This window comes from Primulina eburnea, chromosome 17 (genome assembly GCF_022965805.1).
Source record: "Primulina eburnea isolate SZY01 chromosome 17, ASM2296580v1, whole genome shotgun sequence".
Classification (NCBI taxonomy): Eukaryota; Viridiplantae; Streptophyta; class Magnoliopsida; order Lamiales; family Gesneriaceae; genus Primulina; species Primulina eburnea.
The window spans coordinates 14209153-14224381 of record NC_133117.1 but is presented as its reverse complement, the minus strand read 5'-3'; the positions used below and the strand labels follow the sequence as shown (position 1 = coordinate 14224381).

The following is a 15229-nucleotide window of genomic DNA, read 5'->3' as shown; positions in this document are numbered from 1 at the left end:
GTCATTTACTCAAGTGGCTTCCTCTGATTGTAGTGAGAAACATTCCACCAAATGTCGTTGGATGCATTAAAACAAATATGGGTCCTACGTAGAATATATATGGGACCTGGACATCTGATGGTATTTAATATAGCGTTTGGCCCAGTATAGTTGATCTAAACCACTGGATACGGATCTACTGATACATGTGACAACGAAAACACAGGAACAAGAATCTGAATCACACAGCAAAATACACCCCGGGTTGTCACTTACCTTGTAAACGGTTAAGTCGATGCTACGATACATGTGAAACGAAAACACAGGAACAAGAATCTGAATCACACAGCAAAATACACCCCGGGTTGTCACTTACCTTGTAAACGGTTAAGTCGATGCTACATGTGGGAGCACTGCTCCATATGGTTTGGATGGACAAGATTCACACACATATATGATTTTAAAAAAATTAGTAGACCTCATGTATGTGTGGCTACATTTGGACCTTTGATTCTATCATGGGGTAGTGCACCTACAGGTAGGATGGAATCAACCTTTGTAAATTGAGACGCTTCAAAAGAAAACGACCCCTATAAATAGGAGAAGCATTCTAGAAATGGAGTAGATAAAAACAATTGGAGTGAGAACAAATCTGCTTCCTTCAATTATCGATTCATATTACCTACCATGCTTCCGCAGAATCCAAAGACAGAACCAAAGGACACGAAGTTAGATGAAGTATCAGCGTGGGAGAGATTGAAGAGAAACAGAGTGGAGGTGGTGGGTCGGGCTCAGGTACCGGAGATATGGGGGGACAGGAGGGTTTGCTCAAAGATTGGATTGATTGCAAGGCATTTGACTCCATGCTGGCGAACAACGCTGTTGTTTCCGCAAGAGCGGCCTTGGTGAGAGAGAGAGGAAGAGTAAATTCAACTGCAATGAAGAATGGTTGATGATGATAGCCTAGAGGTTTTGTGTTTCTTCTAAAATTGTATATCCTGCTGTGAAAATACTTGCTCTTTACCGTAGCATCCGTATTTTTAGGATAATTCTTACAAATACATATCTTTGGTCTTAATAAATGGCATCGAATGTTCAAAATGGCGACCGTCAACAACACCGCCTTTGACCGCCGACCACACCGCCTTTTTCTCAGTCGGTAGGAATGAGTACGGGCTGGGTTCCAAAACATAATAGCCCCACCAGCCTAGCCAGTCACAACCCCCGGCCTCGAACCACCAACCACAGCCACCACCAGCGACTAAGTTAGCTCATGTATTTCTAAATGTATGAATCGTTAATATTAATATGATGATGAATTTTTAATAACTATTTTGATAGTTGCAGCATTTATATATTTATTCGCGCCTTATATAATATTATATACAGTGTAATTGCATTGGATGATTATATATAATTATGTATAGAAAATAGTAGAAAAAAAGAAGCAACGATAGGGAAGGGGAAATCAAAGAAGATCAAGTCAAGGAAGTTAACTAATCAATCCCTGAAACAGAGTAGGATTTGGGATTCTTCAGTTGACGGTAGCATCTCGCAGGAAAGAAAATTAGGTCAGGGTGACATCATATGATTATGTCCAGAAATCTAAAATATTTTATTGGAAAAAAATTTACACCGATTTTGATGTTCCTATCCTGAGGTATTAACTTACAAAAACCTCATGCACACATAAATTATGCAAATGCATTTGCTGATTGAAACATGTATAGGACTATGGAAGCAGTTTTGTCTGACCAGGTGAAGTAGTCGTTAACTCCCATATTTTGACAGTGCCATCATCACTTGCAGAGGCCAGACACTTGTTTTCCTGTTTCATTATGAGATAAAGAAAATATCGGAGTAAATTATCTACATAAAAAGAGATCGGGGTGAGCAAACACCAAAGTTTAGATGATGGAGATCACAGAAAACTATAATATATGTCCGGTAGTTCAAAAGTGGTCTACTATAGGCCCTGGTACACGAACAGGATTTTCAGTTAACAATTTCTAAACTCATGATCTTCAAATAGTTTGGAACGACCAACAAGTGTATGCCAAATGTAAAAATCACATTACTAATAACCAACTATAGGGATTTCAATTCGGGAAACTAATATTTAATTATTTATGGCACTAATGCCTAAATAAGAGTGAGTGGTTGAATACTCATGTATAGACAAATATCCAATCCACTTTTAAATTTACCCAGGAACTCCACTGCACAGCATTCACATCCATGTCATGAGCTTTCTCTTTCTTCAATAGCAGTTTGTATGTAGATCCACCAACCTGTAGTACCACGCGAAAACAAAATGAATGTATTAAAGGAACGTACATCTATTGGTAAACAAATCAGAGTGTCCGATTGAAACTACCAATTCTATCGTCCAGTCATAACAAGCAATACCAGTACAAAAACATGGGACCCATAGCTTTGGGATGTGCTTTATACCAATACTTTTAGTTCGTGAATTATCTTCCTTTTTGTTAAGTGGAGGGGGGAGGATGAGAAAAGTGTTGCTACTGTAAAAGAACACAAAGTATATACATTACTTAAGAAACCAGAGGAATGGCATTACAGCTAATGCTTTACATAAATATCGAATGCTTTACCTAAAGAAGACCAATGAATTCAAAACCTGTAAATAATCCAATTGCTCATTCATAAAATACTTCTTTACTCAGAAATAAACACTAAAGGCACTGGCTTCAAAGTAAAGATGAACTTGAATAAATAATATTAAGAAGTAAAGTGCATAGACCAGAGTCTCAAGAGGTTGCTCACTAAAATCATACAAGTTAGACACGTTCGCCAGTAGTTATTAGAGCACACCCTTCAGGTATATTTAATAAGAATAAATTCAATGTAAGTGCCATCCAGGTATGACATGAAACCAGAGCATGGTAAAGTATTAAATCAAAGCTCACATGATTGGACATATGGGCTTAACAGAGACAATTATGTCAAAGCCATTCAAGGCAATCCAACTTTTCCTTGAGTTAATTTTCCACAATATTGGTTTTGCAGTAAATTTGAAAACTCATTCATGCAACTAGGGATATCATCTAGCCTTACCTATTCCATTAGCACTCAATCCGATTCAGTTTTTCTTTGATCAACTAGAAAGTCATCTACTGCATGCTAAAGGAGTGGCCACAAAAGGGCCTAATATCAACGGAAGCTTTGGCAAATAATTAGGTTGGCAAATAGCAGGCAACATCTTATACAGTTCTCAGAAGAAAACAGCCCAGAGGTACAGGAAAAAAAATTGGAATTTACACCAAGGAGATACGATGTATTGGAGTGCAGGATGGTGAAAGGTCTTACGCAATCGAAATGTGAGCAGAAGATTATGAAAGATCTTATGCAATCTCATCATGAAAATGTGTAGAACCCGTAAATTGGACGGCGTATAAGCCATGCATAATTCTAGTATTTAAAATTAAAATGATTTTTATTGTATGAGTATTTAAATTCTTTTCTTTAAATTTATTTATTTTACGCAGTAGTTTAATTGTTATCTTTTCAGTTAAATAAGTGAGGCCGGACTGGAGATGAAGTATTGAGATAAGTTAATAAAGACTTATTTAAGAAGGGGTAATTTAGCATGTTAGTAAATATATTTTAAAAAGCTGGCATGCATGCAAGTCATTAAACTTCTTTGATATTTTTATTAAATTCTTTTAAAGCATACAATGCATGTTATTTTTATTAATTTGTGTTTAATTCTTTTTATGCATTTTATACATAATTCATGCATGATAGTGCATTAAAGATTTCTAAGTTGCATTTCACGCCCGAACGAGGAACGGAGACCGGAGAATTTTCAGAAAAATCATTTTATTACATGATTTATTTTATAAATTAAGTTGAAGCGTTTTTAAGTGTATTTTTCAAAAATGAGAATTTTTGGGTATTTTTACCCGCAAGATTTTAATTTTTATCGGTACGCAAATTTTATCGATTCGGGAGACTTTTTAAGGGTTCGGCTAATATTTTTCGGGAGTGCGTTTGGAGTTAATGGGCTTACTTTTAAATTTATTGGGCTTAATTAACTTTCAAACTTTTAATGGTTATTTTAAAGCTCATTATCTATTACTTACCTATTTAATTACTATCTAAAGTGCTCATTAACCTAAACCTAAACCCCACCACAGCCGACACCCCCATTAGAATTTCAAAGCCATCGGTTTCATCACCCAACAGCTGAAAGCTTCGGCGTTGGCTTGTGTTGGCAAGAAAGTTCATCCGGGTTCCATTGTCTTGATCTTGCTCTTCAAATCACCAAGGCACGTTTGTTACTTTGTTTTCGCATCATTCACGCTGATAATACTTATGTGTATGCATGTGTTCATGAAATACTTTTATCTAGTCAAGAACATAAAGAATCCATCGGTTTTGGCCCACTGTTTTGCATTTGATGTTGCTTTGCTCACGTTTTCTGTTCCTTTGTTGCAAGGGGACTGCCAAACTAAGGTTATTACGTGGCTAGGGTCGTGGGTTACGGCTGTCATGGGGCTGGTCGTGCGTAAGGGTTGCAATCGGGAAGGAATGATTTGGTCTCGGTAGGAGGTTGGTGGTGAAGTCTCGGGTTTTAGCGGCTAGATGCGTGCATGGGGCTGAGAGCTTAGTGCGGTTAGGTGGCTTGGGGTCTGGTCTAGGTCCTTGGTAGGCTGGTATGTGGCTGGAGCGAAGGGGGAGCTTGAGGCGAGAGCTTTTGAGGGATAGGTGCATGTGAGGTGGCATAATATGAGAGGACCGAGAATTTTAGTAGGTTCTGAAATTTTGCCGTGGGTTTGGGATGCCTAATGACAGTGTTTTAGGGTCTATTAAGTGTTCTTATGATATGGTAAAATTTGTAGAAGATTTGGGTAAATTTTGGGATCGATTCGGATTAAAATCGGGACCCCGAACCGAGTTTTAATACGAATTAGATAAGCGGAGAATTGAGCTCGGGTTTACGTTCAGAAAACCTTTTAAAAATGTTTTGGGACATTTTAAGGAGTTTGATAAGTTTCGGGTCAATTTTAGAGGTCCAGGGTTGAAACGATAATTTTTGGGTTTCCAGGGGCAAAAAAGTCATTTTGCACCCGGGGTGAGATTTTGGTCGTGGCAGCGCCCTGAGCACAAATCATGATATTTTTTTTTTAATGTTCATGCATCACGTTTACGATTTTTACGCTATTATAATAATTATGGTGCATGCTTGGTTTAAAGGAATTAAGAGAAAAAGTGAGAAAGTGAAGAGCACTCCGTCTCCGTCGCGTCGTTATTTCGTTTGTTTTCTGTCAGAACAAACCAAGGCATGTTTATATCTTCTTTCACTATTCAATCAAGTCATATAGGTATTTTAATTACCGCAAGTACATGATTTTAATGCAAGAAGATCGAAATTGTTCATATTTAATGATGTTATTTAATTATATTACGTGCAAAAATATTCATTTTGAGATTTATGCGATATTGCTTGTGGTCACTTTACTATCAGTAATAAATCCGGTCCCCAGTATCGGTCCGATCACCAGTTACCGGTTAGTTCAGTTGTTTCACCCAGTACTGTGGCAGTAGTCTGATCAGACGTAAATCCGGTCCCCAGTATCGGTCAGTTCAGTTCAGTTCAGTTCAGAGACCACTTGCATAGACCATAATCTCACCAGAAAATTATTACATGCTATTTCAGTACAGGGCTCCAAGGAGCAAACATTTTTACCATGAGTTTTTCAGTTCAGCTATGCACGTATTATAATTGCTCATGATAAATTATTTTCACGATTATGCCTCAGGACATGATATTTTATCCCATGCAAATTTTACTATATTATTTACTCGTTATTTACGATATATGCATGTTGAGTCTTTAGACTCACTAGACTTGATTGTTGTAGGTACTGATGATGTCGGGACCGAGGGTGGGGACCAGTGAGCTAACTTGGGTCGGCAGTAGTGGCACCCGAGGACCTCAGTTTTAGCACTTGTCATTTTATTTTTAATGCTCAAACATTTTATCTCTTGTTGAATTATTTTAAATTGTTAATTTGCAAACATTAAATTCTTCCGCTGCTATTTTTGAACCTTTAACTTTATTTATCAATTTAATCATGAATGAGACCTGTTATTTATTTAAAGAGAAAATTTTCGAATTTTTCCGCAAATTTTCAAACATGAATTTTCGGGCCGTTGTAAAATGCGTATGCCAAAAAATGAAAAGTAGAAAACCAATCCAGTGAACAAGTATTTTGTTAATACCTGGCCGCCTTCACTTCCAACAAATAAACGGATAGCATCATCAGCAGATCCAGTGCAAATTACTCCCTCCCTGTCATATTCACAGCTCAAAAAGGAAATAAAAGATATGACAAACTGAAATGCGAACATTACCCAATTTTTTAAAACAAGAGAACGAGAGTAGAAATAGAGAAGTATATGCTACCTTGACCAATGGACAGAAAAAACTGTTCGGTCGTGATAACCTGAGAGAGTAGAAATATGTGTCCTGGCAAAGAGAAAAACGTAAAATTATCATCCAACTATATACTATGATTTGGATTCCAGCAACCTGATTAAACATAATTCATAAAGAATATTTCAAAAACCGGGAGCCTTTAATTGTTAAATAATAAATAATGTTGTTATCTTATAACAAAATCTTATAAAAAATAATCAATAAATGATCAAGCATATAGAAGAGTGGAACTGCGGTGCTTGATGAATATTGTTAAGCGGAAGTGTAAAACAATGGCATGTGTTGCCCCCATAAGAATCGACCAACATTCTCATATTTCATAAAAAGAAAAAATATATAAAATAGACTTAATAATCATCATAGAATTCACCATGTTAATGGTTGTATAATCAATATCCATTAATTTCATATTTGTCTTCATTAACATTTTCTTGATTGGGAATTTGTAGGGAAGAGTAAATTAAATGAAACATGAAACTATTTGATTCAAGCTTTAAAAAGGAAAATATATTTTTAAGATATGACTTCAAACCTTCTTTGTCATCCAAATCAAGAAACATAAAGAACAATCCTGAAAATAAACTTAAAGAAAATCTTGCAAAAAAGAAGGATCGAACACAAATGTTCATGCATTGCTCACCAAGGGGCATTTCCATTTCCAGACTGCAGTTGTATGATGTCAGTAGCCCATATTTTAATGGTTAGATCATCACTGAAAAAGAAAAAATTACTGCATTATACCTAACATCAGAATTATTCTATTTTCCTGTCATTGAAACATAAATTTCTTTATGGCACTACTAATAAGACTGGACTTACATGTGGTTAACTGAATGTCACAGTCATTAAATATGCAAGCATTAAATGAAAGTTTGGGCATACCTACAGGAAACCATTTTGTCCCCAATAGCATTAAAAGATAACGCCCAGACTGTAGAAGTGTGGCCGCTAAAAAGACAGAAAACAAAAGAGTTACATTTCACGAGAATTTTAAATAATCTCCATTTACACATCCAATGCGAAAAGTATAGATTGCGCATTAAACAACTAAAAGCTTACAGCACAGAACAAAGCACGGATCATAAGTCAACCACAAAGAAGGAAAGAGAAAACAAGCAGATTTGATCTCTGTACTTGGACATATTGACAATTTGGTTACTTGAATTAGGTCAGTGATAATCAAAATACTTGGTAATTTGGTATAACAGTTCAATCTTTGGCAAGGTCCGTAGAATGATCAGTGAACAAACTAACACCTGACATCTTCACTGAAACTTTTATATAAACAATTGTTGAGTCTTATGAACATGACTCGCTCATTTAAATAAATAATTACTGCATACATCAAGAGCATTTAAAACTAGGAATTATTTATACTTCATATAATGGGCCCGGTGATATAGCATAATGAAAAAGTCGAAAAGTATCAAACAAGAAAGATAATGGATCACAAATTGCCATTATTTCAAGGCTGTTGACTTATACAAACATAGAGAGTGAAAAACTACCTGTTTAATTCACTCAAAGTTTGCGCACAATGCCAATCATCACTGTCCCCATCCTCTACCCAGACCTACAACAGCTTAATGAGTCTGATACATTTTTTAATTTAAATTTAAATTAAATATAAAGAAGACTAGCCAACAGCCACAAAGAAGCAGGTCTCTTTACAAGGATTAACAGATGCTTAAATATCCTAAACATAAACAGAATTCTAATTTCACATTCACGGTACCTTAATGCTATTATCATAGCTACATGAAAACAGAATATCCATTGTCGGATGCCATTGGACCATTTTAACATCCTGTGTATGTCCTTGCAGCACAGAAACACATTCGAACTCATTATGTGGTAATATTTCCCATATCCAGACTGATTTGTCTCGCCCACAAGTCGCAAGCAATGAACCAGATGCATTCCAAGAGACACTTTTAACTTCGTTTTCATGACCCTGGACATCAATTTACCAATTTTATACATCAATCTCAGAAAATATAACAAATTAAAGAGCAAATATAATTATTGTCACTACATCGAATTACTCAACAGAATTCCGCCACCAAAAAGATTCTTACTTGATCACATCAGATACAAATACCTCTAAAGTGGACACACATTCGAAATCACCTCCAACATCCTCCCATATGGCTGTGGTGGCATCAAAGCTAGCCGTGGCCAATAATTTACCAGACGGTGACCATGAACATGATCTTACAGTCCTGGTGTGGGTCTCCTCCAATACAGCCTGCACCAGATCATCGTTAACACCAAAATCCGGTAAAGATTTCTTTCATATTTTTGTCCATGTTATCAAACAGCGTGATGAAATTTCGAAAATTTAGCACTTGTGATGTGCGAAATTCGCGTTAAGCCAGAGACGAAGTACTATACAATCCTTTTTCTCTAGCACATAGGGCAACTAAAAACCTGATAAATTCAACTAAAATTCAGAAAACTAAAGACCTTGCACTGAAAATAGCCAGTGGCGGGGCTCTGTTCCCAAATGCGGACTGTTTTGTCTCCACTACACGAAGATAATACTGCGGGGACTCCATCAACCCCAGTGGCCGGTTTCCAGGCAAGGCTCCAAACCCTATCGGTGTGGCCTTCGAGTTTCTGAATTTCATTCAGCTCGAAATTCTCCTCAGCGAAATTCATCACGCAAATTATAGAGAAGAACAAATCTATAAATGATAGTTAGGGTTTTAGACAAAAGCGGTTTAGGGGTCTAAGGAGTCGTAATGCACGCGCCGCCGATATTGAGAAAAGTGTGGTGAACTCAAGCCGACAGCACTAGCATCTGGGAAGGGTTGGATGTCTTAGTATATCAATCAAAAAAATATTTTAATCGTTTTTAATGTTAACATTAATTAATAGTGCTAACTATTAAATATGCTGCAGATAATTTCTATCTGCTGATAGATTATTTGTAAAGTGAAAGGAAATTCGAAATACGTAACTTGGTTGTATATAATTTAGAGTTTTATTAAAATATATTTTTAATTATTTTTATACATTTAATATATGATTATTGCATGGTTATGTGTTTTATTGCATGATTATTAATTTTTCAATAATAAGAGTTTTTTGTAGTTTTTCGAACTCGAACAAAGAACGGAGGCCAAGGATAATTGAAGAAAAATATTTTTATTAAATAATTTTTTTTTATTATTTAATATATGGTGTAATCAAGTGAGATTTTTGAAAATGGGTATTGGCAGGTTATTTTTACTCGCTGGATCATATTTTTAATCATTACGCAAAACTTAGCGAGTCGCGGAATTTTTGATGGTTTGGACAATATTTTAAAAAACAGATATAAACAAAATATTTTTCGGGAGTGTTTTAGAGCTTGATGAGACTATTTTATTACATAATGAGCCTAAAATCCTTTTAACCTCTTTATTTTTAATTAAGGACACATTAGCACATATTATTAACACACTACAATTAAACCCTAAACTACTCCCCCGTTTTGGCCACCCCCTTCTCCCAACTCCAGCAGAACCTTTTTGAAAATATTCCAACAGCAAGCCACCCAAATCCTCGATTTTTTTCAAAGAAATCCCTCCTCGTCTCTCCGATGCAAGTTCTATGCAATTATCTCTAAGGTTTCAAGTGTATAAACACAAAGGCACGCCCAAAATCTCAATTTTCTCATCATTCACATCATTATATTCTGATTTGTGTGTTTATGCTTGATAAATTATTAGATTTATTATGTTGTATCGTTTTTGCATATTTTTGTTACGAAATTTGCATATGTTTGACATGTACTAACATTTTTTTATGGCTTCATTGCAAGGTCTGCTAGATCTAAGCTTTTAAGGGATGTGTACGAAAAAGGAGCCTTTTTTTTGTAACGATCATGAGCCATTAGGCTGAACCAACATGGGCCTCGGCCCATACCCATGCACCACTGCTGGTCATGGGTCATTAGGATGGTCCAGCATGAGCCTAGCCCATATCCATGTACCATCACACATAATATATCCCACCCTTGGAAGATGGTTTCTTTCGCCTCCCCCAATACTTAAATTCAGGACCTCCAAGCTTAAGTACCTAGATTTTTAAAGTGTTGGTATCCATTGAGCCAGCACTATAAAGTCTACTGCTTAAAATACAACTAGAAAATTATTTTTTTTAAAAAAAACTAAATCTCGAGATATACATTTAAAAGCATGCATGAAATAACTGTTGTAAAACTCACATTTTAAAATAAGAGGATTCCAATACTGCAGTAAAAAAAATATTCCAAAATCCTGTCGATCCAATAACATATAAAAGAAATGACAGAGTATGAAAATATCCAATAACACACCTAACTCATAAAACTTAATGTGCAGAAAATGTGGTCCTCGGGTTAGCATGCGCACATCCAACCCCGCCAACTCAGTCTTCGGTGCCTCCAATCTCCTCATCAATATGCTCACATGCATCATTCACGCCTAGTAAGTCTAAAGACTCAACACACCACAATCGTTATAACAAATACATATACATAACATACAACAGTGAAAAATACTGTACTTCAGAAAAAATTCATGATTTTAAAAGCGTGAACATAAATGTAATGTAAGGTCCAGGAAATTTAAATTTACATAACCTGAATGCATGCAATCTAGGGTTTTATTTAAATTATGTGTTGATTTATTTTTATGCATGTAATGCATAATTATTGCATCATAGAATTTTTTTCACGATCATTTTAAAAGTTCATGCATTAGGGTTTTTAAGCTGCATTTCGTGCTCGAACGAGGAACGGAGATCAGAGAAAATTAAGAATTTTTTTATTGAATGATAAATTTTAATTAATTAATAAAAGGTGTTTTAAGTGTAATTTTGAAAAAATGGGTCTTTTTGGGTATTTTTATACGCTGGAGCATATTTTTAATCGTTACGTAAATTTTATCGGAGCGGAGGAGTTTTTGAGGGCTTGGTCAATATTTCCAAACATACCTAAACGAAATATTTTTCGAGAGTGTTTTTGGGCTTGATGAGTTTGTTTTAAAGCTTAATAAGCTCAAAATTCCTTTTTAATCCTTTAAAAATAAAATTAAGCCCATTGGTGCATGTAATACCTATTTAAAACCTACCTTAGCAAACCATAACCCTATTCCCTCTCCTTGGCCGCCCCTCCCCTTGCTACTGCACAATTTCGAAGCCTCCATCAGTAGCATTCTCCAGTTCCTCCATTTTCTCTCAAGAAAATTTCTTCCCCGCTCTTTCACGTGCTTCCGCGACGCGCGTTGCTTCGAGTTTGTGAGCCTAAATCATCAAGGCATTCTTGTATCATCTTTACTCTTCATTTACGCCATATTATTGTTGTTATTTATGTAAATGCATGAGGGTTCATTTAGGCTAGCATGAAAATTTGTTTGTTGCAAGATTTGGCACGGTTTTTGTATTCATGTGTTGGGTACTCACGTTTTTTTTTGCAAGGGGGCTACTGAGTTGTGTTGCTGAGGGTGTGTTATTGTCAAGGAGGAAGGGGTTTCCTAGATTCGAAGCCTTGTCGAGTAGGGAGGGATACGAGCGAGTTATTAAGGGTTCGATTTGTTTGTGTGGAGATCGATGGCTAGACGTGAACCGATGGTGCAAGGGCAACTCCAGATCGTGGACCAGACTCTGGTGGGTCTGAACCATGGTCTGTAAAGGCTCGAACATGGCTAAGTTTAGGCTAGAGGCCGCTTGAGTGAAGGGCACTCGTGTGGCTTGGCTTTGCTTCGAGTGGAGCAAGTAGATGCGTGCATCGTGTGGGCTGCATGGGGCTACAAGTCCAGGTCATCTGGGCCCAGTAGGGTCTGGTATAAGTCCTAGGTGGCTTGGTTCGGGTCTAGCAAGGGCGGCGTTCGAGCTAGGGCTGAGGGATGGCATTTATGGTTTCATGTGTGGATGGCGGAGTAATCCCAGCAACTTGTAGGGCCTATTCGAAAGTTTAGAACTGGTCTAGATGATTTTAAGGCTGTATATGTGTTTATAAGGTGTGGTAAAAATTTGGGAGAAATTTGGTTAAGTTTCGGCTTCATTCGGGTTAAAACGGGGATCCCAGTTCAAGTTTTAAAACAAATCAATAAAGTTTTGAAATGGGCTCAATTTATGTCTAAGAAATACTTTTAAACATGTTTTTGGATGTTTTAAGGAGTTTGGTAAACTTCGGGCCGAAATTTAGAGGTCTAGGGGTAAAACAGTCATTTTGGGTTTCCAATGGCGAAATGGTCATTTAGCACCCGGAGTGAGTTTTTGGTCCTGGCAGCGTCCATAGCACAAATTTGCACTATTTTTAAATGTTTATGTCCCATGCTTATGATTTTTTTGTTTTTATGAAATTTTGAAAATTATGTTGCATACTTGATTTTAAGAAAAATTTGTGTATGTGCACCATTTTGATAAGTGATAAAAATGATGATGTTTTGAAAGATGGGAATTAGTTGTGACTAACGATGCATACGTAAATTATCATGATGTATATGTACATGCTAATGATGAGGCCTAGGCACAGTGGATGAGTAATATTGTCGGTGATGTCCGATAGCCGTCAGGTACCACGACTTTATGTAGATGGATCCATCGTATAATGATGAAACGATAAAGCTGACACGAATGTCACAACTAAAGAACTGAATTAAATTAAAGTTAATGTTTACGAATATGATGATACGATGAGACGTTTTGGCATGTTATGATTTCATATGACACGTTACAATTATGCTTTTTAACTTCATGAAAGGTAAGTTGATTACAGTGTATTTTTAACTGTTGTGTGCTATGTATATGTACTTGTTATTCCGATACAGGTGTGTTGAGTCTTTAGAGTCACTAAGTGTGAATGATGCAGGTGAGCATGTCGATGAGGGGACTGGAGGTGTCAAATTCTGAGTAGGCAGGACTGGATATGCCTGCACGACCCGAGGACCATATTTTTCCCACACATTATGATTTTATGAGATTAGTGAGGACATGAATATTTTTACATTTGTTTTGACACATTGATGATTATTGAGATTTTACTCGATTATGTTTACGCTTATTTGGTTGGATGAGCTTGGCCATTTTAAACTGCTATATTTTTAATTTTTAAATATTTATGATTAATTTAAACAATATATTTTTTAGTAGGGTTTCATACATGTAAAAATATTTAAGTGTTTATTTCGAAATGTGAGCATTATAAAAAAACCTGCATTTTAAATTAGTAGACGTTTCAAGTAACATAAACATAAACGTGTCAAAAACATGCATCAACATATCAGCATATACATATTCAATTTTTTTAATTTGAATTCCGTTTATTATCTGTGACTTTTGTATCATCGTATTAGTCGATGGATCCATCTACGTATAACCACGGTACCCGGAGGCGGGGCATCAGTGACAGTATTACACATCCACTGAGCCTTGGCCTTACATGTCATCGTATTATCGTATCATCATATTTAGACACAACCAACTCCCTTCCTTCAAAACATGTCATCATCACTAGTAGAATTTTCTTGATTTACTTCGCATATTCAATGAATTCATATGTAGATAATTGCCGAACTAGACGCACGTGAAGTAATAGGGTATCATTTTACTTCGTATTATCACCAAAGTCGTATTCAAGAAATTAGCGAAGTCGTTGGCAGGTTCAATGAGAGAACACGGTCCGGAATTAAACCGATGCCGAAGTAAAACAACGTCTTCTACGTCATCAATTTCGTAAAGTGCAGAAGTAATAACTTATATATAACCGCATAACTTACATTGAATGATGAAGCAAATGTGTTGTATAACTTAACATGTTTGTATTTTTGTGAAGTAATCGATGTGAAGTTCGGTGTCATTGAACTAAATTAGCAACGGATGTGGCAACTAATTGCGATGGTTTTTGACCGTCGCTAACTAATTAGCGACAGTTTAGTTAATACTGTCACTAATTAGCGACGATATATTACAAAACTGTCGCTAATTTGCGATGATTTTAGCTAAAATCGTCGCTAATTATATTATTTTTTTAAAAAAATAAGTTTTATAATTTAATAAACAATATTTAGTTTTATAATTATATGTAAATATTTTAAAATAATCTTTTCAACTAATATCACAATTTTAAATGTGTAAATAATCTAAAAAACGATTTAACTTTGTGATAAAATAAATGAACAAAAAAATAAAACTCATGATCATAAATTAAAAACCGAAGCTAAAAAATTTACCTAAAGCGAAACTAAAATCACTCAAGAGAGAAAAATGGACCGAAGATATGAAGTGGTGTAGAGAAAAATGGAGCAAAGAGGCAGTAATTTATAGGCAATTTGCTGCGATTTTAGAAAAAACCGTCGCTGATTAAACTAAAACCGTCGATAATTAAACTGTCGCTAATTAGCGATAACTTTTTAAAAACTTTCAATATTAGCGACTTTAATTAACCGTCGCTAATTAGCGACGATTTAAAAGAACAATCGCTAATAGCGACAATTTTATGTTCGCCATCGCTATTTAGTGACGCTTTATAAGAACTGTCGCTAATTAGCGACGGTGTTTTAATTTGTCGCTAAATTGGCGACGGATTTATAAAACCATCGTCAAGTTTTAAATTGGCCTTTTGTGAAAATTGAAGATTTTTTAAAAACGTCACTAACAGCTTTGTTCTTTCTGTTGAAGTATTTGATCTTTTGTTACTTTACAATTTTCCTTTAATGACGAAGTAGTAGATTTAAAAAACTTCATTTGTTTGTATTATAGTGAAGTAATTAATAGAGAGATTTCACAATTATTGAGTTGTGGTAAAGTAAATTC

General features: G+C 35.7%; 1 protein-coding gene across 1 annotated transcript; it reads right to left on the bottom strand.

Annotated features, from left to right (window-relative positions):
- Nucleotides 1-1570: 1570 nt before the first annotated feature.
- Nucleotides 1571-9298, bottom strand: LOC140818163 (protein CIA1). Its single transcript, XM_073178043.1, has 10 exons — nucleotides 8912-9298; nucleotides 8547-8693; nucleotides 8181-8399; nucleotides 7954-8018; nucleotides 7328-7393; nucleotides 7086-7157; nucleotides 6413-6475; nucleotides 6229-6298; nucleotides 2187-2270; nucleotides 1571-1807 (listed from the first exon to the last, which is right to left on the bottom strand). The coding sequence occupies exons 1-10, from the start codon at nucleotides 9104-9106 to the stop codon at nucleotides 1712-1714; spliced, it is 1077 nt and encodes a 358-aa protein (XP_073034144.1). The 5' UTR covers nucleotides 9107-9298; the 3' UTR covers nucleotides 1571-1711.
- Between the last annotated feature and the right edge of the window lie 5931 nt (nucleotides 9299-15229).